The 26,717-nt window shown below is 31.4% G+C and overlaps 1 protein-coding gene and 1 pseudogene across 1 annotated transcript in view; both read right to left on the reverse strand.

Annotated features, from left to right (window-relative positions):
* WDR78 (WD repeat domain 78) overlaps positions 1-26,717 on the reverse strand; it is an 83,623-nt gene that overhangs the window by 11,897 nt on the left and 45,009 nt on the right. The window contains 7 exon segments of the mRNA XM_015595100.2: positions 3,859-3,980; positions 4,266-4,423; positions 6,096-6,247; positions 7,472-7,558; positions 10,085-10,293; positions 21,181-21,375; positions 24,502-24,657. Coding sequence (XP_015450586.1) covers positions 3,859-3,980; positions 4,266-4,423; positions 6,096-6,247; positions 7,472-7,558; positions 10,085-10,293; positions 21,181-21,375; positions 24,502-24,657 — 1,079 coding nt within the window.
* LOC112485825 lies at positions 13,863-13,981 on the reverse strand (annotated as a pseudogene).

A 26,717-nucleotide genomic window follows, 5' to 3' on the forward strand; every position in this document is an offset into this window, starting at 1 on the left:
ATAATTAAACTACTGAAGGACTACTGTGTAAAGAAAACATAGTTTTTTTCTTTGCTGGAATAGAGGGTAGAATTTAGTAACCTGTCTAGAAATTACATGAACAAACAGTAGCTTAAAACAAGGAAGAAGTGTTCTAACACTTAGAGCTACCTGGCAATGGAACTAGCAGTCCAAGGAAATAGTAAGTGTTCTTACATTAGAACTAGTCAAAGAAAAGACAGGTGACTTAACTATTTATGACTATAATGCTGAAGAAATGATTCTTGCTGGGAAGGAGAAATTGACTAGATGATGTCTCAGACATCTTTAACTCTAAATGTATATACTAAATAAGGATTTTAAATATATTTCCTACAGCAAAGTCATAGTTAAAAAGTCTGAAAGTCAACGTTTTATGTCTTGGCTACATAGTCAGCAACATCTGCGAGCATTTTAGACCTACTGGATCAGAATCTGCATTTTAACAAAATTTCCAAGTAATTTATATGTATGTTAAAGTTTGAGACACACTGCTCTGGCGTATACCGTATTTACAAATGCAACTACTAAATCATGGGGTATGTGCAATTTCAAATTATACAATAAAGTACATTTTTTTCCCCAGAGTAGCATTACTAACTTATATTTAGCAGTAAATAAAAGTTCTCTTAAATCCACATTCTCTTAAACATTTGGTTATATCAGAAATCTTAAATTTTGCCATCTGTTAGATGTAAAATTAACCTAATGGTTTTTAAGTTCCATTTATGTGAATATATTAGGGAGTTCTCTCAGGAAAAACCTCTTTGAGATTACAGGAATGAACAGAGGTTTGCACTATGACACAGTTGCAAGAGGGCTCAGCAAAACCCTCTTGCTCTGGAGCTGAGACATCTTTTGGGAGTCTTGTCTCTAGGCAAGGAGGCCTAGACTGCACCCCCCCCACACACATCCCACCACCACCAATAAACTAGTCAGGTAAGATGATAGACTCAAACCAAACTGTATCAATAATCAAACTAAACATCACAATTAAAAGGCAGAGATTGTAAGATTGGATAAAAAGGCGAGATCCAACTATGTGCTGCCTATAAGAAACACACTTTAAATATAAAGATACAAATAAGTTAAATCTAAAAGAATGGAAAAATGATAAACCATGATAACACTAGTTAAAAGAAAGCTAGAGTGGCTACATTTTTATCAGACTAAGTAAATTCAGAATAAAGAATGTTATCAGTTATAAATAATGTTATTTCATAATGATAAATGAGTCAATTAATCAAAAAAATAATAATCCTAAACATTTATATACCTAAAACAAAGATTTAAGATATATAAATGAAATACTGATAGAATTACAGGAAAAAAATAGACAAATCCACAGTAATGGTCAGAGACTTCAATACATCTCTCTCAATAATTGATGGAAGAAAAATGCAGAAAACCATCGAGGGTATACTAAAACTTGAACAACACCATCAACTAACTTAACATGATTGATGTTCATTGAGCAATCCACCCAACAGCATAATACACATTTTTCTCAAGTGCACAGAGAACATTTCCCAGTAAAGATTACATTCTGGGCTTTAAATCAAATCTCGATAAATTCAAAATTATGCAGTTTATAAAAAATTTTTCTCTGATAATGATGAGATTGAATGAGAAATCAATAACAGAAAGATCCTTGGAAACCCCTCAAACATTTAGAAGCTAAATAACATGGTTCTAAATAACCTATTAATCAAAGAAGAAATCAAAAGAGAAATTAGGAAGTATTTTTAACAGAATGAAAATTAAAATTTATCAGTTTGAGGGATGCTGCAGTATTTATGGAAAAAGTTATAGAACAAATTCCTATATTAGGAAAAAAAGTCATAAATCAATGATCTCAGCTTCCATGTTAAGAAATTAGAAAAAGAAGAGCAAATAAAATCAAAGTAGAACTTACGAAATAATAAATATCAAAGTATAAATCAATGATATAGAAAAGAGAAAAAGAATAACGAAAATAGAGAAATCGAAAGCTGATTCCTTAAGATCAATAAAATTAATAAATTTCTAAACAGACTAATCAGAAAAAAGAGAAGATACAAATTACTAACAGGAATTAGATGATAGTACTATGTGTTTTATAGCTATTAAAGGATAAAAGAGAATATTATTATGCCACTAAATTCAACAAAATGGATGAAGAAGACAAATTCCTTGGAAGACACAAATTACCTCACTTAAGAAGAAACAGATATCATAATAGCTCTATATCTAGTAAAAAATTGAATTTTTAGTTAAGAATTAAATATCTTCCCAAAAGAAAGCTACAGACCCAGATGGTTTATTAATTTTACCAAACATGTAATGAAAAATACTACTACTTATATGAAAAGTCTTTCAAAAAAGTCAAGAAGAGGGAATATTTTTCAACTCATTCTGTGAGGCTAGGATTACCTTGATACTGAAACCAGACAAAGACATTACAAGAAAACTATACACCAATACCCCTTACAAAAAAGATGTAAAAATTCTAAACAAAATTTTGGCATATTAAATCCAACAGTATATTAGAAGGGTAAAACTTTCAATAAATAGTAATATAATAGGATCTTTTCGACCTAATTAATTGCTAAAATCTTTCAGCTTATATCATACTTAATAGTAAAAGACTGAAAGTTTTCTCCCTAATATGAGAAACAAGACAGGGATATCTGTTTTCACTTCTATTCATCCTTGGGCTGGAGGTTGTAACCAGTACAATAGGGCAATGAAAAGAAATAAAAGGTAACCAGATTAGAGAGGAAAAAATAAAACTTTACAAACTACATAATCATCTTGAATTCCTTACACCAAGGACATTTCTAAGACACCAGACTAGCATTTCTCAATCCAGAACTATTGACATTTTGGGCCAGTTAATTCTTTGGTTGGGAGCAGGATGAGGACAGTGCTTGTCTTATTCCCTGTAAGATGTTTAGCAGCATTCCTAGACTCTGCTCATTAGATGCCAATATCTCAAGACATTGTGAAATGTCCCCTGGTGGGAAAATAGCCTGCTCCCTGTTCAAATTGAGAAACACTGTTCTGGAGTTGATGAAAAGTAGATTACAGGAATTTGAGAACGAAGGTAGTTAGAATATGACAGCAGTGTTGTAAAAGTGAAACATAAAGGCCTGAACTACTTTAGCAGTAGTAAGCTTGGACTGGAAGGAGCAGGATGATAAGACTTAAATACTATCTGGATGATAGGGCAGAACACAGTAGGAGCCTAAGTTTGGGATTGTATAATTAGGTGGATGATGGTGTTACTAAAGAGATGACTGTATTACATATAACAAAAAACACACAGGACATATTTTCTTAACAGTGTGTCATAATGGCTGGATTTTCTGTTTCCAAAGAACCTCAAGATAAAAATAATTTGAAAAAGTAGAACTCCCTTAACTGTGCTTTGATTTGATTGTGGTCTTGCTAAGCATGAACTTAAGTGGTCTTCCTGATCCCCAGAATCAAATGAGTTGCTACTTACACTGAAGTTATAGAGGACTATACAGTGCATTTGGTATCTATCTGTATGATAGAGCAGCAGAATACACAAGAAGGGCAAGGAAGAGCACTCAAGTTAAACATGAAGTTTTAAAGAGGATCTTGCCACATAGTTCCTTAGAATTACAGGCCTTTCCTCTAGAAAGCAGATAAAGATATAGTATAGGAAACTAGGTGTGCCATTCAAACTTAGGTTGGCAGCTATGTTTATTTTTTTACTTACAAGGCACAATATTAATTAACGTACTAATATTTTGTCCTGCTTTATATCTTAATACACTTCAAGTATTGGAAACTGTTATATGCAATAATAAAAAATGGACTGAAATAATTTACCTTGGGATGAAAAGCAAAACACATTCCAGGAGCCTGTCGAGATATCAAAGCTTCACCTTTCTTTTCTTTTTCTCCTCCTTTTTTGTTGCTGCTGGCAGTAGTTCGCCTCAAACGCATCAAATCTTTATTTAAGGAAAAAATATGGAACTTATTTACCATATAAGACAGTATCATAAATATAATGTGCAAACAATATTATGATTTCTGCCATCTTTTGTGTGTGATTAGGTTAAAGTTAGCAAATTCCAGAGCTAGATGCTTTGAAAAACAATGACTAAGGCCAGTTTTTTTCTTATTTAGTAAAACCAATATTTGTCACCTCTTGTGGTTTACTAGGAATTTTTAATTCAACACATAACAAGAGAAAGATAATTTAATATATATGTATGTATGTATATATTTTTTACCATGACAGTCTAGTCCTTTCCGTATAACCCATTTGGAGATTCTTCCATCTGCTGATATAGAAACTAGTATTTCTCTTTTGTCGTCACCTGTTGTTCCTCGATCTTGTTCTATCCACTGTAGTTGCCATACAGGTCCCAAATGTTTTTGAGGTGATTCACTGTAACAGGGAAAGTTACTAAATATAGAATCATTATAATAATTTTTTTAAAAGAACTTTGAGTTTAAGTGATAAAGGTAGCTCTGTATAGCAGCATAAGCTACTTACAGAATGATGCTTTTATTTTTCAAAACTGGACTTTAAATATTTTGAAAAACCAAAAAAATCATTTTTTCACTTAATAGTCACTGCTATTTTTCTCATTTCTTATTAAAAAATTTTTTACTGCCTTTAATTACACTAGGTGTCACAATAGGAATACAAGAGCAAATATTTCCTTTCTTTTCAAAATCTATTTCACTTATTCTATTCATTTACTTTTTCCTAGTTAAAACTTGTTTAAATTTTATTCACTTCTCAATGAATTTTATCAGTGGATTTTAAAATCACTGAGGTTACTATTTTCCTAACAGATTCATGGGCTGCTCTGTTCCTAGTACTGACTTCCTTGATATTTTTATGCAAACTCTCGAAAACAATAGTTCTGAATCTTTTTAAAATCATAAATATCTTTGATTATTTGGTAAACATTATAGACCTTCCTGGAAATAAGCAGAAAGGCCCACACTTACAAAACTATACAGACAATTTCGAAGTTTAATAACCCCTGCTTTAATGCCTATTTCCATCCAGTTCTAGCTATTTATTCCAACACAAATATCAGTATGCCACCTCATTTTTGCCCCATTGTTATCTAGTCTATGACAGAAAACTAGCATATTCAATATCTTTCTCCTTTAATTTTTTTATTTTCTCAATATGACTCATCCATTTATTCATTCATTCTTAATGAAACACTGTAATCCTGCTAATAAATCTGATATTACCTGACCTACTAAAGATACAAAGGCAAGTAAGATTTAATCCTTGCCCTCAAAAAGCTTACAGCTTCTTCAGGAAGATACACACACACACACACACACACACACACACACACACATACATACATATGTATATATGTGTACATATATACATATATGTAAACAATTTATATATATCATGAAACATGCTGTGATAAAGGTATGTATAAGATGAATAAAAGAAAGAAATGGGAATTTTTTCTGGAGGAGGTGAAATTGAAACAATTAAGGCGATGAACTTTCAGTTATGAGTAAGTTCTGGAGATCTAATGTATAGCATGGAGATTATAGTTAATAATACTGTATTGTATACTTGAAATTTGCTGAGAAAGTAGACCTTAAGTGTTCTTACCACACAAAAAAAGGTAACTGTGAGGTGATGGATGTTTTAGGTAATTCGATTGTAGAAATCATTTCACAATGTACACATATATTTAATCATCACATTCTACACCTTTAAATATCACATTGTACAACCTAAATATATACATTTTTCTCAGTTATACTTCAATAAAGCTGGGGAAAAATAAATTTTTAAAAAGAGTAAGCATAAACTGTCAAGCCAAAGGAAGTTTGTCAGTGAGGAAGGCAGAGAAGGAGATGAAGGAGGTATTAGGACAGAGCATTCCAATTGGAGAGGCAGGATGAGGAATTATTAAATGTTAGAAAAATAATAGCATCACTCTCACTAACAACATAAACATTCCCTCAAAACCAAATAACATTAAATTTTCAGTTCTCCCTAAAAAAGCATGTATAATATGTTTATATTAGATATAATGGATTTATACCCATTTGTAACAGATTCTTACCTACTATCCAGAACTGGAACATTACTGTTGCTTTGTACATTATAAACTGCAATGGTGCCATTGTAATAGCCAACTGCTAAAAGATTAGGTGCTCCAATTGAAAAATCCACAGCAGTAACTCCATATGGACTCTGATAAATACGTTCTGGCCACTGAATTAAAAAATAATTACATTACATTTTAAACTTGGTTTTGTAGACCACAGGAAAGTAGGGTATGATGATGACTGAAATTTAGTGTGGCATTAGGGATGTGAGAGGAATTAGTCTATGTTCGGTTACCTCTCTCTTCTAACTTCCAATAAAGATGAGAACAAAACCTTTACTTTGATGAAACCTCAGAGCTCAATAAGTTTAAGAAATACAAGATGGGCTTTTACAATAATTATCATGTTTTGATAATCTTTCATCAGGATTTATATAACCATCACAGGTTTGCCTTCTTAAAAAAATAATGAATTCTAAATTATCTAGCATATATTCCTATCTTCCAGTATCTATTTCAGATTTTGGGATTATCCAATCACTTCTAAACAATAGAAGAAGCTCTAAAACTCTCTAAGGTATTCTTTTCTACAACTCTGTCAAGTGTTGCTGTTTTGCTTTGTTTCCATGTCTAATACAAATTCTTTCTTGTTTTTACACCCTACAAGGATAAGAAGATAACCTGCTGATGATGGATCTTATATCAATTTGTCCATATGTTTAAAACTGCTTCTTTCTTTGTTTTATGCTATGTAAACCCAGCTTCCTAACAGACTGGGATTATTTATAAAAACTCTATTTTTATGTGCTCTTCTGATCCCTTTCTAAGTTTTCCACTTTACATTTCAGTTGTGAATTAAAACTAAATGTAAAGCAATAAAATAACAAATTGACTAGGGCTACTGAGCAAAAAACAAAAACAAAAACAAAAAACATGACTGACTCGTATTCATTTCCTCTGAAAAATCCATGGCAATAAGAGGTTCATATTAATCTATTTTATATCTACTGAGGATGGCAGAAATCTATCTTATAAGGTGATAAAGTTATTCATATATTAAGAAACAATCCAATATAAAATGAAACATATAATTTCCAAAGGATTTTCATTTGCAAATCCATTCTTCTTTATAATTAGCCATGACAAACAATACTGGTTTAGCTCTGGATCATCAGATCTAACAGCACATCGTAGATGCTCAAAAAATATTTATTGAATGAATTTCTTTATCCCATAGCAACAAGAACAAATTTTAATTGTCCTTACTTAAACCAAAGGAAATAAAATCTTGCTTGAAAAACTTTTCTTGACTTTAATTATTACACACAACTATCCACTTTATAAGAATTATGCCAACATTTAATTAAATGTCTTATTCCTGTTTCGGTTACCATGGGATTCTTTATTGACCAGCAGCAAGCCAATCCTTTTTTTTGCTCTTTAAATCCAAAGTGCCCATAACCAACAGCCAAAAGGTCCTGAAAACCAGAAAAATACATTTAAAATAAGAAAAGATGGCATACAAATATTGGCAAATGAATAAAGATGCATATTGATGAACTGTTAAAAATTATGATAACATTTCAATTGAGAGAAAAAAAACCAGTATACCATCTATTTTTGCTCTATAGCTCCATCTTTCTAAGCAATTATAATAATAATCACATTTTCAGATTAAAGAATAAGTACCCAAAAAGAACTAATTGCTAACACTTTTTTTAAATATTAAGATAATCTTCCAAGATTGTATTATTACATTGTAATATCTTACAGGTTTTTGAAAATGACCTAATCATTTTAAATGTAAAATAGAAGACATTTTAATTAAAGACAGGTGCCATGGATTGAATTGTGTCTACTCCCCATAATTCAAACATTTAAGTCCTAATCTCCAATGTGATTATATTTGAGGATAGGGTTTTTAGGGGTTAATTGAAGTTGAATGAGGTCATAGGGTGGGAACCTAATCCAATAGGATCAGTGGCCTTATAAAGAGCAGAAGAGACACCAGAGCTCTCTCTCTCTACCATGTGAGGACATAGCAAAAAAGGCAGCCATCTGCAAACCAGGAGGAGAGCCCTCACCAAGAATCAAATCAACTGGCACCTTGACCCTTCACTTCCCAAACTCCAGAACTATTAGAAAATAAAAATCTGTTGTTTAAGCCACCTGGTCTATAGTATCTCGTTATGGCAGATTGAGCTCACTAATACAGGAAGTCATTTAAAGAAATGCTTATATAAGTACATATAGACAAGCGTATAATGATTGACCAAACAACCTCTTCTTTGTAATCAGAATACCTTTATAGAAAATATATTATTATATTTTCTTGCCATCATCTTACTTTCAAGCTAACATCATCTCTCATCAATTCCCTCTGCCTTAAAACACTCTTTACCACCACCCTTTATACTCTGCATTGACAAATTGTTATTCATCTTTTCTAGACGCGGCATAGGCACCACTTCCTCTAAGAAGCATGAGCCTCTCTCATGTGCTCCCGCAGCACTATTTATTTTCCTTATTAAAGTATATAGATAACTATTATGTGGGCAGGGTTTATGAATGACTAAATTACTACTGTATTCCCAGTGCCTTAACAAAGTTCCTGGCACAGAGGAAATGTTCAATAAATATTTATAGAATAAATTAATAAATATGATAGATGCCATCTGTCATATATTTTTAGCTTCATTCGCAAGCATTTAATTTTAATCTCAATGGCAACATATTAATTTTTTAAATACTAGTATATTCAGTTTCTAAATATGATTCATCTATTTATTAGTTATTGATTTATTAAATCTCACTTATCTACAAGATGTTTTCAAATATAGTTTTACAAAGAAAAATCTATAAAGTATTTTATTTTATTAAAAAATAATAAATATAATTTAAATAATGTGTTATTTAGGTTTCAACAACAATTACAGGTCTTCTGCTTTTTAATAATCATAACTATCATGTTTGCACAGAGTATCTTATAAGGTGTAGCAATTAAATAATAAGGCTAATTCTTAAACATATATTCAATATAGTCTAAAGAAACAAGTTAGTTTTGACCACTTTAAAAATACACTAAATATTTATTCCAAAGATACTGCTATTACACAACACTTTTTGGGAATCACTAGTTGATATAAATTGTTTTCAGAAACAATTTATAAACCCCAGGAGAAAATAAACCTCATTACTCTATAATCATCTCTTTTTTACAAGCAAACATACCTTCTCTCAGTTTGATGATTCAGCTAATTTGTGCCAAGATGATTTTTAGCAGTGCAATAGTTAAGAGCAAGAAACCTGGAGGCAGATGTCTGGGTTTAAATTCTAGCTGTTGCACTTACCAGTTGTGTAACTTTGGGCTTGTTATTTATCCTTTCTGAGCTTCAGTTTCCTCATCAACATAATGGGGAAGTTAATACCTAACTCATAGAGTTTTTGTGTTAATACAAGTAAAACGCTTATAATAGTGCCCGGTACATAGTAAGTGCTATTTATGTATTATCTATTAGTAGTGGTAATAATATTTTTAAAAATTTCAAAATTATTTTTGCACATTTGTAGGGTCATTGAATGAAATACATACTTCTGAATATAATTAATTTAAGGAGAATACAAAATTGGGTACATGAGTTCAATATATTTTAAAATAAGTCAATTATATACTATCTTCTAGTTCACTTGTCAATATCTGATATGGAGTCAGGGTATGTCATGTCCCAAGTACATCTCCTAAAATAAAAATAGTGTTTTTATATTAAAGGAGAAAAACATTTTTCTCTTTGCATTTTCCCCTTTTAGAAACATGAATTTGTTTTAGAGGCATTTTAAAATTGGGAGTTATGTCAATTTAAATACCTTGCCTAATATCGGAGAAAAAAAAATCTGCATTAGTACTTGACAATTGCCCTAATGCTAGAAATAGAATTGTCAATTGTAAAAATCTTCATTAGTACTTGACAAGTGCCCTTAAGTGCTAGAAATATTCAATAACTTACTGGATTTATTTTATTCCAGGAAAGGCTGCTCACATTAAGGCCTTTGGTTAAGTCACAGGAGAAGGACCAAAGTCGTTCCAAATTGGCTGGTATTGTTGATTGTTCTGCACCTATTTCTATTTCTTCTTCTTCTTCCTTCTTAACCTCTTCTTCTACCTCTTCAAGTATTTCACCTTCTAAAAAGTCTTCAGGCTCTTCAGGTTCCGGTTCTAAAATCAAACCAAATAAAAAGATTGTTGTCTTCTATACCTATACCTGTCAAAGGGTCCAAACACCATCTCTATCTACCACTGACACTTCCAGCACCATTAGATCTGCTGGTTCATACGGCCCAAGTGACAGGACACTCTGAATAGCTGCCTGGACCTGTTGCAGATTCTTCTGTTGTTATGGGCCTCACTCTAAGCTAGTAGCTTGTTAAGTCATGCAACAAATGCAACAGAAATATGTTACCTCCAAAATGCAAAGAGGTCCACCAGGCATTGTGCCTCTTTTTTGGTTGTAAGAGAGGCCAGATACAACAACTTATTCTTCATTTTAGAAGGTGTATTTTGACATAATCCACACAATTAGACCAGTGGAAATTTCAATGAGGCCCCTGAAATTTTGTCAGATTTATTACTCATCCTCTGACATGCAAATGTCTTACCAATAAGTCTACTTCTTGTTCACTAGTTCAGTCAGCATAACGTCATCAATGTAATGGACCAGTGAGATGTCTTATTGAAGGGAAACTTTCCTGCAGACTAAATTATGACATAAAGCCAAAGAGTTGATATACCCCTGAGGTGGGACAGTGAAGGTGTATTATTGGCCTGGACAGCAGAAAGCAAATGGCTTTGGTGGTTTTTACCAACAAGTATTAAATTTACAAACAAATTTTAAAAAAAAAAAAAAAAAAAAAATCACCATATCAATAGCTACACACCAGTTACCAGAGAACATATTAATTTGCTCAGGCAATGAAACCCCATCTGGAACAGCAGCTGCAATTGGCGTCACCACATGGTTAAGTTTACAATAATCCAGTTATTCTCCAAGATTCATGTATTTTCTATGCAAGCCAAATAGATTAGTTAAATCGGAGATGTAGTGAGATCAAGACTCCTGAATTTTTCAAGTCCTTGACGATAGAATTAATCTCCAAATTCCCTCAAGAAATGTGTACTGCTTTGATTTACTATTTTCATAGGTAAAGGCAGCTCTAGTGGCTTCTGCTGAGCCCTTTCCTCCCATAATAACACTCACTCCACAGGTCAAGGATCAAATGTGGGAATTATGCCAGTTGCTGGATTATTTCTCTTCCAAGAATACATTCTAGAACAGGGTAAATAACCACAGGAGGGGTTCAGTGACCCACTGTGAGATGGATCTGAGCGAAAACTTCGTTGATTACCTGACCTCTATAAGTCCTTACTCTCTGACTAGTGGACCACAGTGATGTTTTGGGTCTCCTGGAGTTAGAGTCAATTTAGAGCCAGTGTCCAGTAATCCCTAAAATTTCTGATTATTTCCTTTTCCCCAAAGCAAAGTAACTTTGCTTTGGGACCTTTGGGGAAAATATTAACAGTGTATATTTTTGGCAGTGAATTGAGATAACTTCTCAAATGGACCCAGATTTCATTCAAGAAGTTCTGGGTCTATAGTTCTGGCTCAAGTCTAAGAACTGGTTAAGGGGGTATGACTTATGTTGGTATTTCAAGTTACACTTTTGTTCACTTGACCTAGAACTGTTTCGCTCACACAGATCAAGTGAAAATTTAGAAAGAGACTGCCTGTTACAGGATGAGTTATGTCTTCCCAAAATTCATATACTGAAACCCTAACCTCCAGTACCTCAAAATGTAATGGTATTTGGAGACAAGAACTTTAAAGAGGTGATAAAATTAATATAAGGCCATTAATATGGGTCCTAATCTAATATGACAGGTATCCTTATAAGAAGAGGAAACTTAGACATACTGAGAAACACAATGTATGCACAAACAGACAGAAAAGACCACGTAAAGAGGCACTAAGAGGGTGATCATACACAAGCCAAGGAGAGAGGTCTCAGAAGAAACCAAACCTACTGGAACCTTGATCTAAGACTTCCTGTTTCCAGAACTGTGAGAAAGTAAATTTCTGTTGTTTAAGCCACCCAATTTGTGGTATTTTGTTATGGCAGCCTTAGCAAACTAATATACCACCTGCCTATTTATCTTCTAAGGATATCATGATCAAATAGCCAATGCCACAGACCTCTGCAAATCAGATTATGCAGGTTACTGCTTTGTCCATTATAGTACACATGCCTACATTTTCTTGGCGATTACGTGCTACTCCTTGGAGTCTGTCACCCCAGAATCCATTATCCAAATTGTTTCAGCACCATTTATTTAAAATCAGCCTTTTTCTACTGAATCACCTCAGCATGTTTGTCAAAAATCAATTGATCATATAGATCTGTGATTATTTCAGGACCTACTATTCTGTTATGTCTATTCTTAGACAAATACCACACTGCCTTGATTACCGTAGCTTTATAGTAAGTCATTTGTAATCAGGGAGGGTAAGTCCTTCAGCTTCATTCTTTTTCAAAATTGACTTGGTTATTCTAGGTCCTTTGCTTTGCCATATAAAATTTAGAACCATCTTGTCAATTTAATTATCTTTAAAGAAATTTAAAATGGTGGGAAATGTCTCTTACTTTTACTCACACTTTCCATTTCTAGCACTCTTCATTCCTCTGTGTAGATCCTAATTTCTATTATTATTTTCCATCAGCCTGAAGAACTTCCTTTAATATGTCTTGCAATGCTGGTCTGCTGGAAACAAATTCTCTCAGCTTTTGATTGTCTGAACATGTTTTTATTTCACATTGAATTTTGGAAAATATTTTGTATAGGTGTAGAATTTTTCAGCAGAGTAAAAATGTCATTGCATTTTCTTCTGGATTCTATTGAGAAATAAGGGCATTATTTGCTTTCTTCCCTGAATGTAATGTCTTTTTTCCTGGCAACTTTTAAGATTTTTTGACATACTACTTACAATATTTCTCAATGTGTTTTTTACTGTGTTTATCTTGCTTTAGTTTCATCAAGCTTCTTGTAATTGTTGGCTTAAAGATTTTTCAAGTATGGAAAATTTTTAGCTACTCTTTCTTCAAATATTTTTCTGCTCCTCCTCTCTTTTCTACTCTACTACAATTTCAATTATATGTATGTTAAATCACATGACTGATCTTGAGACGCAGATCACTGAGCCTCTATTTCTTTTAGCTTTATTTCCCTCTGTACTTCAGTTTAGAATGTTCCTATTGCTTTGTCTTCAAGTTCACTGACCTGTCGTTTTCAGTATACTTAAGCCCATCCAGTGAATTTTTTATTTCAAGTATGATATTTTTCAGCTCTAGAAATTTCTTTTGGTTTTACACATAGCTTTCATTACTTTTCTCATATTCTTATTTTCCTTTAAATACTTAAGCATATTTTAAATAGCTTTTTCTTTAATAGACTATTTTTAGAGCAGTTTTAGGTTCACTGCAAAGTATACTAAAACTCAGATATATGCACAGCCTTCCCTAAAATCAACATTCTGCACTAGTGGTACCTTTGTTACAGTCAATGAAGCTACATTGACAAATCATTATTGCCCAAAGTCCATAGTTCACATTATGAATAATGTGAACTATGGACTTTGGGCAATAATGATTTTTTTTTAGGCGAGGCAACTTTTGATTGATCTTACAGATTGCAAGGACCTTCTCAGTTTACACTCCCTTATTTTATATTTTTTATGCCTACAGCACCTGGTCTTCCTAAGCAGTTTCCCATCCAAGTACTAACCAGGCCCGACCCTGCTCAGCTTCCGAGATCAGACAGGATCAGGCTTGTTCAGGGTGGCATGGCCGTAGACTTAGGGGTCACTTTTGGTGATGTACATTCTATGTATTTAAACATTATAGTATCACACAGAATAGTTTTATTGCTATTGCCTATTCATTCTTCCTAACTCTCTAATCTCTGATAACCACTGATCTTTTTCTTGTCTCCACACTTTTGCCTTTTCCAGACTGTCATGCAGTTGGAAACATACATTATGTAGTCTTTTCAAATTGGCTTCTTTTGCTTAGTAATATATACTTAAGTTTTCTCTGTGTCCATTCATGGTTTAATAACTCATTTCTTTACAGTACTGGATAATATTCCATTGTCTATATATACCACAATTTGTTTATTCACTCACCTACTAAAAGGCAGCTTAGTTGCTTCAAAGTTTTAGCAATTATCAATAAAGTTGTTAATAAACATCTGTGTGCAGGTTTTGTGTGGATATAATTATTCAGCTCCTTTGGGTAAATTCCAAGGAGTACTATTATGGACCATATGGTAACAGTATATTTAGTTTTGTATGAAACTGCTAAACTATCTGCCAAAGCTGCAAGAACCATTGTGCATTCTCACCAGCATTGAATGAGAATTCTTGATACTCCACATCCTTGTCAGCATTTGATAGTTTCAGTATTTGGATTTTGGGCATTCTAACAAGTGCTAGTGGTGTCTCATTGATGTTTTAATGTGCAATTTCCTAATAACATATGATATTGAGCATCTTCTTATATAGTTATTCGCCATCTGTATATTTCTTTGGTGAAGTGCCTGTTAAGATTTTTAGCCATTTTTAAATCACACTGTTTTCTTATTGTTCAGTTTTAAGAGATTTTGAATATTTTGGATAAGAGTCCTTTATCAGATATGTCTTTTGCAAATATTTTCTCCAGTCTATGACTTGACTTCTCATTTTCTTGAAAATATCTCTCATGAAGCAGTTTTTTGTTTGTTTTTTGTTTTTTTGTTTTTAATGAAGTACAACTTAATAATTATTTCTTTCAATGGATCATACCTTTGGTGGTAAATCAAAAAATCCGTCACCATACTCAAGGTCATCTAGATCTGTCTTGTGTTGTCTTCTGGAAGTTGTATAGTTTTGCATTTTACATTGAATCTATAATCTATTTTTAGTTAATTTCTGTGATGAGTATAAGGTCTGTGTCTAAATTCTTTATTTTGCCTGTAAATGTCCAATTCTTCCAGTACTATCTGTTGAAAAGATTATCTTTACCTTATTGTATTGCCTTTCCACTTTTGTCAAAGATCAATCGACTATATTTATGTGGATTAATTTGGGAACTCTTTATTCCGTTCCATTAACCTATGTGTTTATTCTTTCACTAATAACCACACTGTCTTAACTAATATAGCTTTACAATAAATCTTGAAGTTGGGTAGTGCCAATCTTCAAACTTTGTTTTTCTCCTTCAATATTGTATTGACTATTCTAGGTATAACAGCTTTTTAAAAGTCCTTATCTGATTTTCCACAATCTTGGCCACCTTTTCATCTGTTTCTATTAACTGATTTTTCACATAATGTGGCTCACAATTTTCTGCTTCTTCAAATGACTAGTAATTTTTTTGTTGGATGCTGGACATTGTAAATGTTACAGTATTGTAAGTCTGGATTGTGTTTTCTTCCTTTATACTGTGGTGAAGATTTTTTTGGAAGCAGTTAACATACTTTCAGATCTTAATTATTTAAGATTTTTCCTAAAGGGTTGTTTGTTGAGGGAGGGTGGTCCTAGACTAGCCTTTACTCTAGGGTTAGTCTAACCTTAATGTTAAGGGTCTCTCCCTATTGCCAGTCAGAATTCAAATGTCCCCCAGTCCTGTGTGAACTGTGAGACTGTTTATCTTATAACTCCCTGGTGGTTGTTCTTTACTTATTTTCTGGAGTTTTACCCTAACATACACAGCTCTTGTTTCAGCCAAAGACTCAATAACATATTTATGCAGTTTTTCCTCTGCATAGCTCCCTCTTATCTGATTCCCTATCTCACCAATTCTAGTCACCTCAGCCTCTCTGAGCTCTTAACTATGTGTTATCAAATAAGCAAAAGATCATACTCTGCTACAATTAATCTCCCTGTCCTGTGGTCTCATAATAATCTCCCTGTCCTGTGGTCTCATAATTTTCTACATTATAACTAAAAGCAGAAGTATTATTTCATTATTTTAAAATGACCAATGATGGATTCTACATTGCTATGGTAGGTTTCCAGTCATTATGGATTAATTGTATTAGACTTGCCCTTCTACCATAAATAAATATAAAACTGGAATTGAAACATGAGGTAACTGTTTTCAGGCATTAAACAATAAGCATTGCACAACTGTGAACACCATGGTTAACCTCACTTTCAGCCTAGTACAATTATTTGACCACAGTGCCAGGAAGTGAGTGGAGCAAAATACAGTAATTTAGCTAAGTTGAGAAGGCAGAGATAAAAGTTCAAAAAAGTAGAGATTGCTAGACTGAGTAAAAAAATAAAGACAAAATATACATTGTTTACAACAGATACACATTAAACAAAATAAAAATGTTATAAGTAAAAGGAACAATATCTACCACACAAATAATAGCAATAAGAAAGCTAGTGTGGCTATATTAATATAATACAAATTAAAATTCAAGACAAAGAATATTACCAGAATAAATTTAGTCATTTCCTAATGATAAAAGTATAAATAATGATTTTAAAAAGGGGTAGCATCCATAGACAGAACAATTTTAAGTTTAAATGTACCTGATAAATAAAGCTCTCAAATATACAGAGCAAAATTAATAAACCTAAAGGAAAGTATAAACAAATCAATAATCATAATTAGAGATTTTAACATTACTCTCGCATTAATGATAGACTGGATCAAGAAAAACTCAATAAAAATAAAAAATTTGAAAAATACTATTAACCAATTTGACATAATTAACATTTAAAGAATACCACATCAAATAATAACAGAATACACAATCTTCTTGAGTATAGAACATTCACCATATGCTGGGCCATAAAAAATCTCAATAAATTTCAAAGGATAGAAATCATATACAATATATCCTCTGACCACCACACCAGTGTTAAATTAGAATTTAATAAAAAAGAGATAGCTAAAAAATTACTCAAAACTTAGAAATTAAACAACACACTTCTAACTAAACTATGGGCCAAAGAAAAACCCACATAGGAAATTATTATTAACAGAATAATATTAAACACAAAGGATATCAAAATATGCGGGATGCAGCTAAGACAGTATTTATAGATAAATATATAATAGCATAAATTTATAGATAAATTTATGGTATTAAATGCCTGTATTAGACAAAAAAAAAGATGTGAAATCAGTGATCCAACTTTCTATCTTAAGAAGCTAATGGGACTAAAATTGGTACACCCGCTGTGGAAAACAGTATAGAGGTTCCTCTAAAAACTAAGAATTGATCTATCATATGATCCAGCAATCCCTCTACTGGGTATTTACCCCAAAGACTTGAAAACTCATATCCAAAAAGATATTTGCACACCGATGTTCATAGCATCTTTTTTCAAGCAGAAGACGGCATACGAGAGACGATTGGCTAAAGAAGCTGTGGTACATATATACAATGGAATATTACTCAGCCATAAGAAGAGATGAAATACTAAAATTTGCAACAACATGGATGGACCTTGAAATAATCATACTAAGCAAAATAAGCCAGACAGAAAAAGCTGAAAATCACGATATCACTTATATGTGGGATATAAACCTAAATGCAACAAAGGAACAGGACAAACAAACAGAGACTCATGGACATGGACAATAGACTCGTGGTAACCAGAGGGCAGGAGGAGGAAAAAGGGGCTAGGTAGACAGGGTAAAGGAGGTTAAATATGGCAGAAACAAATCTAACTATGGGAGGTGAACACACAGTGTAAATATATATATACCTTACTGTTAAAGTATACAGTTGAAACTTCTGGATTTCGTCACCATAAAAAAAAATAATAATAATTAATAAATAAATAAATTTAAATTTTTTAAAATAAATAAACATCTTAAGCATAAAAAATAAACACAATGTAGAAGAAAAACACAAATGTAAAAATGGAAATAACTGAAGTGTTTTAAAAAGCAAACAAAAAACTGAGAAAGTCAAGGCCAGGTAATGTTTTTTGAAGGTTAATGCAATTGAAAAAGGCCCAACTAGACTAATAAAAAAGAAGAGAAAATTCACAAATGACCAATATTGAGAATGAAATAGAAGATATCACTCTAAATCCTACAGATATTAAGAGATGGAATTTAAGGAGAAGATATTATGAACAGCTTTATGCAAATAATTTCAACATAAACAAGATAGGTAAATTTCTCACAAATTACCAAAACTGACACAAGTAGAAATAGAATAACCCTATATTTGTCAAAAAAATAAATTTGTAATTTGAAAACTCCCCATAAAGAAAACTCAGTTCCAGATGATTTCACTTGTAAATTTTATCAAACAAAGAAAAATAATATATAATATTTTTAAAATAGAGAATGAGAGAAGACTTCCAAAACTTATTTTATATGTCTATCCTAACATTGATAAGAAAACCTTTCAAGGACTTTACAGGGAAAGAAAATTACAAAAAAATATGCTGCATGGACCCAGTTGCAAAAGTTCTCAACAGAATATTAGAAAATTGAATTCGCCCATACATAAAAAGGATAACACAATGTACCCAAGTGAGGTATAACCAGAGGAATTCAATTTGTTTTAACATTTGAAAATCAAGCAATGAAACTGGCCACATTGACAGACTAAAGGAGAAAAAAATGTATGATCATTTTAATAGTTGTAGGAAAGAGTTTTGACAAAATTTAATATCCATTTATCTTTAAAATTGTCTAGGAAACTAGAAAGAGAAGGAAATTTCTTCAAATCAATAAAAGGCATCTACAAAAAAACTACTTCTAACATCATATTTAACAATGAAATATTGAATGTTTTCATTCTAAGTTCAAGAACAAGACAAAGATATTTGCAACCTTGAGGCAAGCAAAGATTTCTTAGAGAGGACATGGACAACATTAACTGCAAAAGAAAAAGCTGGTAGATAAGACTTCATCAAAATTTAAAACTTCTGCTTGTCAAAAGACATATATATTAGCAAGCCATAAAGTTAGAAATGATAGCCGCAATGTATCTTTCAAAAGCTTGTATCCAGAATATATAAAATAAGCTCCTATAACTTGATTTTTAAAAGACAACTCAGTTTTAAAATAATCAAAGGACTTGACCAAACATTACACAAAAGAAGATATACAAATAACAAAATGAAAGCACATGAACAAGTATTCATCATGATTAGTTTTTAGGACACTAAAAAGATTACCTACATCAGGTGTTATCAAGAATGTGGAGAAACTGGTACTCTTGAACATTGCCTGTGGGATTGTACAAGTACTTTGGAAAGGTATTTTGCAGTTTCTAAAAAAGTTAAACATACATTTACCAAATAACCCAATAATTCTATTTCTAGGTATTTACCCAAGAGAAATTAAAACATATGTCCACAAAAAGACATGCAAAAATGATTATAGAAACTTTATTCATAATAGCCCAAAACTGGAAACACTCCAGGTATCCATCAACAAGTGAATGACCATATAAATCATTATAGTATATTCATAAAATGGAATAATACTCAGGAAAAAAGGTGAATTACTTATATACACATCAACCTAGATAAATCTCAAAATAATTATGTTGAGTGAAAGAAGCCAGATACAAAAAAATGCTTACTATATGAACTCACTTATATGATATACTAAAACAATTCATTTATGGTGAGAGAAATCAGGTCAGTGCCTTCTATGGGGGGTAAGGTTTAACTGGAAAACAACATAAAGAAACATATGAGATTGATGGATATATTTTCTATTTTGATTAGGGTATTAGTTACACTGGCTTATATATTTTCAAAATATTTCAAACTGCAGTTAAAATATCTATATTTCATTGTATGTAAATCTTACCTCATTAAAAATTTTTGTATCATATTTCTATTTCTTAGATATATTTAAAGAAGTAATCTACCAACAGTTTTGTTTTTAAAATGTCGAAATGCATAGTATTAAGTAAATTTCAACCTTATAACTTTAAATATAGGATGAAAGTTTACATATATGATGAAAAATTTTAAATATCAACCTAATATGAGAGAAAGAACATAGTGTTTCTATGTTCTTGGATGTATGTACGCAAAAAGTTTACAACTATTTGTTACACATGTTATTTTGTAACCTAATTTTTTTGCTGTAGGCATACATGAATTCAATTTTGACCTGAAGGATTAAGAAAGATTTCATAAAGGAGTTTGCCCTTACATGAAAGCTGGGAATACAATAGGCAAAGATGAGATGGGTACAAGGGTGGACTGACTGTCAAGCATATTCTAATTAAAGGTACATAAGGCAGGAACGTTTAGGTTCTGTTTGGGGTTCTGTAAGCCTAATACAGCTAAGTTTTAGGGTTTCTGAAGTAATACAGTGAGATAAAGTAGTCTGTGGCAAGACTGCAAATATCTTTGTACAATACATATGAAGTTTGTAATTTATCCTAGGCAATGAGAAGGTACTGACGATTTTTTTTTAGCAATTAAATGCCACGTTCAAACCTATGTTTATGATATATCAACATCCCAGGATGGCAGAATGGAAAGAGAATTGGAATGGGATCAAAAGACCTTGGTTGGATGCCTAGCTTTGTCATAGACTATGTAACCTTAGAAAGTTTCTAAAGCCTTCATTTTCTTCATTAAAATATTGAATGGTTGAATTAGATAATCTCTAGAACCCTTCAAAATATTCTGAGAACACATGAGATGGGATATTAGCAATGAAAACAGGAAAAATGACCCTGCGATAAAATTAGGAAGAGGTAATAAAAGCCAGAACCTGGAAAGTATCATGGGCAATAGAAAGGAAGTTTGAATAAGAATAATTTAATGCAGGGACAAAGGAGCCACAGATGCTTATGAAGTTTTGAATATAAGGGACTACCTCTTATTATGGAATCTCTAACCTAAATTCTACTGCTACTCTCTTGTTTAGTGCTGAAAACTACATAAACATATCTTCTAATAAGTGATAACCTAGTGTAGATGTTACATTTAAAAATAATTAATAACGCTATTAAATTTTTAAAAATTATTTGAGCTTGTTTAAGTGTGATTATTTTTAAAAATACCTTTTAAAACAGGAAGCTGACGATAAGCTGCAAGTTTTGGCTGAAATATATTTTCCATTAGAACTCGTTCCATAAAAAATAAGTCCTGATGAAACTTTTCAGATTTAAATATTGCATCTGAGTGGTCTTCTTCATCATCATGCATTTTAGCCAGAATTACATTTTCTATATCCATTAGAGAACTAGCTTCACTATCTGTAAAATACAGAAAATGATGTAATGATAAAATAATCCAAATAATATTACATGATTCATGCATTCTAAATATTTTAAAAATGACATTTTGTTATTACTATTTGTTTTCTTCCAGTATTCAACAACCACAATAGATACTCATTGAATATCCTTTATGTACCAAGCACATGCAAGATATACATATATTACCTCATTTTGAAATTCTTAATCACTCAAAAAACGTAGTTTTCAGAAGATAAGCAAAGATAACCTCATGAGGTAATTTTTATCTCTATACATTTTTATTTCAATTAAAATAAGATTATCAGTCTTTAGATGAAGGTCTGATCTGATTATTGCTTTATAGGACTATTACACCACCGTGTTAATTTTTTATTAATGCTGTAACAAATTATCAAAACCTAAGTGGATTAAAAACATGAAAATGTATTACTTTAGAGTTCAAAACATTGGTTATAAGAATACTCAATGAACTTCGAGGAAGAATAGGTTAAATCAGTGAGAACGCACACAAAGAGATAGAAACCATAAAAAAGAACCAGTCAGAAATGATGAATACAATAACTGAAATGAAGACAAAATTAGATAGAATCAACAGTAGATTAGCCAGGAAGTTCAGAGAGTCCCAAACAAGATGAACCCAAAGAGTCCCACACCAAGACACATCATAATTAAAATGCCAAAGGTTAAAGACAAAAAGAGAAGATCTTTAAAGTAGCAAGAAAAAAGCAGTTATTTACCTACAAGGAAGCTCCCAGAAGAGACTATCCCCTGATTTCTCAACAGAAATTCTGTAGGCCAAAAGGTCTTGGCACAAAATATTCAAAATATTCAAAAGCAAGGATCTACAATCAAGATCTACTCAACCCAGTACAACTGTCATTTAGAATTGAAAGACAGATAAAAAGCTTTCCATACAAGAAAAAAAACTAAAGGAGTTCTTTGCCGCCAAACCAGTATTACAAGATATGTTAAAGGGACTTCTTTAACAAGAAAGAGAGAGGCAAGAACATAAATGTGAATAACAATAAGGCAATAACTAAACGTCTATAAATAATCATTTTAATGTAAATGGATTAAATGCTCCAATCAAAAGACATGCTGTGGCTGAATGGGTAAGAAAAAAGATCCACATGTATAGTGTCTTTAAGAGACCCACTTCAAATCAAAATACACACAGACTGAAAGTAAAATACAGAGAAAGATATTTCATGCAAATGGAAGTGAAAAAAAAAGCCGGAGTAGCAATACTTATATCAGATAAAATAGACTTTAAAACAAAGGCTATAACAAGAGATAAAGAAAGACATTTCATATATAATAGCTAAGATATGGAAGCAACCTAAATGTTCATTGGTAGATGATGATTAGATAATGAAAGTGTGGTGTGTGTGTGTGTGTGTGAAAAGAATTAAATCTTATCATATGCAACAACATAAATGGATCTAGAGGGTATCATGCTAAATGAAATAAGTCAGACAAAAAAAGACAGAAAAAGACAATCAGAACAGAAACAAATTCATAGTTAACAGAGAATAAACTGTGTCTGCCAGATGGGAGTGGGGTTAGGGAGTTGAGTGTAAAAAGTGAAGGGATTAAGAAGTACAATTTGGCAATTACAAAATTGTCATAGGGATGTAAAGTACAGCATAGGGAATATAGTCAATAATATTATAATAGCTATGTCTGGTGCCAGGTGGATACTAGACTTATCGGGAGAATTCCTTCATAAGTTATATAAATGTCTAACCACTATGCTGTATAGCTTAAACTAAGATAATATTGAATGTCAATTGTAATTGAATAAAAGAATTTTTTTTAATTTTAAAAGACTTATAGAACTGAAAGGAGAAACAGACAAATCTAAAATTCGTTGTAATAATGACAGAAATTACTCAGGATATTAAAGAACCCAAGAACACACCAACCAAAAACATCTGATTTGACATTTATATAGCACTCCACCCAATGGCAGCCAAATACATCTTTTGTTCAAGTGCCCTTGGAATGTATATCATGATAGACCATATTCTGGACTATAAGACAAACCTTAACACATTTAAAAAAAGAAAAATCATAGTGTGCCTTCCAATTACAATAGAATCAAACGAAATTACTGATGAAAAGATAACAGAACAACTTTAAAGACTTAGAATCTATAAAATACCCTCTAAATAATCTGTGTGTCAAAGAGGAAGTCTTAAGGGAAATCTTAAAAAAATATTTAATTTCACGAAAATAAAAACATAACATATTAAAATTTTGGAGACAGTTAAAACAGTGCTGAGAGAAAATTTTATAGCACTAACTGTATATTTGAAAAGGGAGAAAGTGTCAAATCAATAATATAAGCTCCTAATTCAAGAACCTAAAAATGAAAAGCAAAATAAACTGAAAGCTATCAGAAGGAAGGAAATAGGAAAGATATGAAGAGAAATCAATGAAATTGGAAACAGAAAACTAGAAAAAAATCAGTGAAACGGACAGCTGGTTCTTTGAGAAGATCAATAAAATTAACAAAGCTCCAGTAAAACAGACAAAAACAAAAAGAGAAAAGACACTAAATACCAAATTCAAGAATGAAACAGGAGATAATACGAACCCTGTCGATATCAAAAGGATAATAAAGGAATACGCCAAACAACTTTGCATACATAAACTTGACAACTTACATAAAATTAAGCAATTACTCTAAAAATACAAACTACAACTTATCCAACACATTTTAAAATTTAAGGAAATTGAATTTGTAATTGTAAAAACTATCCCCTTGCAAAAAAAAATCTCCAGGCACAGATGATTTTGCTGGAGAATTCTACCAGACATTTAAAGAATTAACACGAATTCTACATATTTTCTTCCAGAAAATAGAGAGGGAAGGAAAACTTTCTAGTTCAATTTATGAAGTTAGTATTCTAAAACGAGACAAAGTACAAAACAAAATACAGACCAATATCCTTCAAAAATATAGACACAAAAATTCTTAACAAATCTCTCATGAATATAGACACAAAAATATTTTTCATGTTCCATTGAAAGAAAATACTGTAACTGCTAAAAAAACATTTATTTAAAATGTTATGTGAAAACTGCATTAAAAAAAAAATGAAATAAATGAAATTTTACTTTTGTCTGTAGTACTTCCTGGCCCTCTTTGGTCCCGATCTTTAGAAGGCACGTTTCCTTTACTACTTGAATCAATTATAGATTGTTTTACTGGTACAGATGAAAGTTCCAGAGCATTATAAGAATCATACAAATCCCAAGTAGTAGCCATTATGCCTAAATAGAGGCAGAAAGGTAAAAGTTACTTTATAGAAAATTCTAATATTTAGGTTATACATAACTAATTATGGCAAAATCTAAGATAAGAATATCTACTGTCTAGAAAAAAAAGTAGTTTTACAACAATCGCAGAAGTGGATACAAATGAAAAAAAAATATCATGAAACAACCTTAAGAAATCCTTAGCCATCACACTTTCAGTATCTACAAACACCTTAATGTTTTAGTGATAGCTCCAAATTATTCTCACTTTTTATTTTCCTTTCTAATCCCCATACCTTCCTCACCTATACTGCAAGCTGGTGCAGCATGATCTAATCAGTCTGTCAATACAGGCCTTCCTTGATTTGGACCCAGACAACCATGTTATAACAAGATTTTAATGTTACTTTACTTATGGTTAACATATAACATGTTATATTCTACAAAACTTTTTATTTATAATTACCTAATTCTATTTTTATCAAGAAACATTTTCTATATACTTGTGAAAAGATCATACATAAGTTGAGAAAATGACAGACTCTGTTCTCAAAAAATCTGTAGAGCAGTATTATTATTATCTTCTCTTGAAAATAAGCCAATATAACAATGGTCTCCAAACAAAAATCGGATAAATGTATTTATCTCCAAATTAAAAAAAAAAAAATTCCTACCCCTTCATTGCTGATGTAACAATAAATGGCTTACATAGCAATTATTTTATCAATGACCACGTAACAATATATTCTTACATGCTAAACTTACTTTATTTCAGTTAAAGTACAGTGATTTAAGAAAGTATTCCTTTCCTTGAAAATAAAAACAGCATCTGGATCTAATAAATGCAACTACTTCATTGTTAGAACTTTATTTTCATAATGTAAAATGAAGGATCTTTAATGTTTAACGAGAGTTTCAATTAATAGGAATGTTAACTCACATTTCATAATAATATTTCTATCTTATTGAATTTAATATTATCTAGTAAAGTCACACAGAATAAATACCTAGTACATTTTGCTGAATTAGAAAGAATTTCCATGTTCATGAAGTAAAAGACCATAGAAAGAAATTATGTCTTTGAACACTGAATTACCTAAACTTTTCTTCCTTTAACTGAAAGTTTAGTAAGTTGGGCATATAGGAATATATTGTTACATGGCACTAATAAAATATTTGCTACATAAATAAATACACTTTATAAATAAGCAATCTAAAATGTTAGGGTGATTTCAAATTTTCTTCTTTGAAGATAACAAATAACATTGGTAATTTTACTTCACCACCATTGTTATATTTGTTTATTTGAATAAATTAATCTAAAAAATAGACAATCTCAAACCACATGCCATATATATCATGTATAAGATGGAATAATAAATAATTAATGATTGCAGCCTCCCAATTTTGTATTGTTATATACTATTAAAGAAAGCTATTTTAACTAGTATCAGAAAAAGTATGCCCATCTATACCTGTGTTTTGAGCATTTTGGGGTTTAAGATATGCCTAAATAGTTTTTATAAGTGTTAAAATGTTGTTTCTATCAGTTTAATTCAGACTATAAGAGTATAGCAACTGACTACATAACACTTACGGAAAAATAATTTTACTCTTTAGCTGAGTAATAAGACATAATCACTATAAACAAATAAACAAAAAAAGGTAAATGACTTGTATTTCCATTACTCAGAGATAATGACTGCTAATATTTTGGTGTATGTCTTTCCATATTCACACATATATGTATTTGTATACATATGTATATTTTAAATAAAATGAGCTCATATCATACTTTTATAAAAGACTTTTTATTGTTGTATAATATATATAGAAAACAAACTGATTTTATGAAATCTACAACACTGTAGGATTTCATTGTATTTTCAAAAGTTAGCCAAGAACATTAATACATTTATTGAATTATCCATTAATTTGAAATTCCACTTTTATCATAAATTACTATATGTATACTGTTAAATGAGAAATTTTTTCCTCACTTCTTATGAATCTTTACAGAGAGAACTTCAGCTAAATTAACACTTCTGGCCTCTCTATGTCCTTCACTCACTCAT

Source organism: Pteropus alecto, unplaced genomic scaffold (assembly GCF_000325575.1).
Source record: "Pteropus alecto unplaced genomic scaffold, ASM32557v1 scaffold25, whole genome shotgun sequence".
NCBI classification, from domain to species: Eukaryota; Metazoa; Chordata; class Mammalia; order Chiroptera; family Pteropodidae; genus Pteropus; species Pteropus alecto.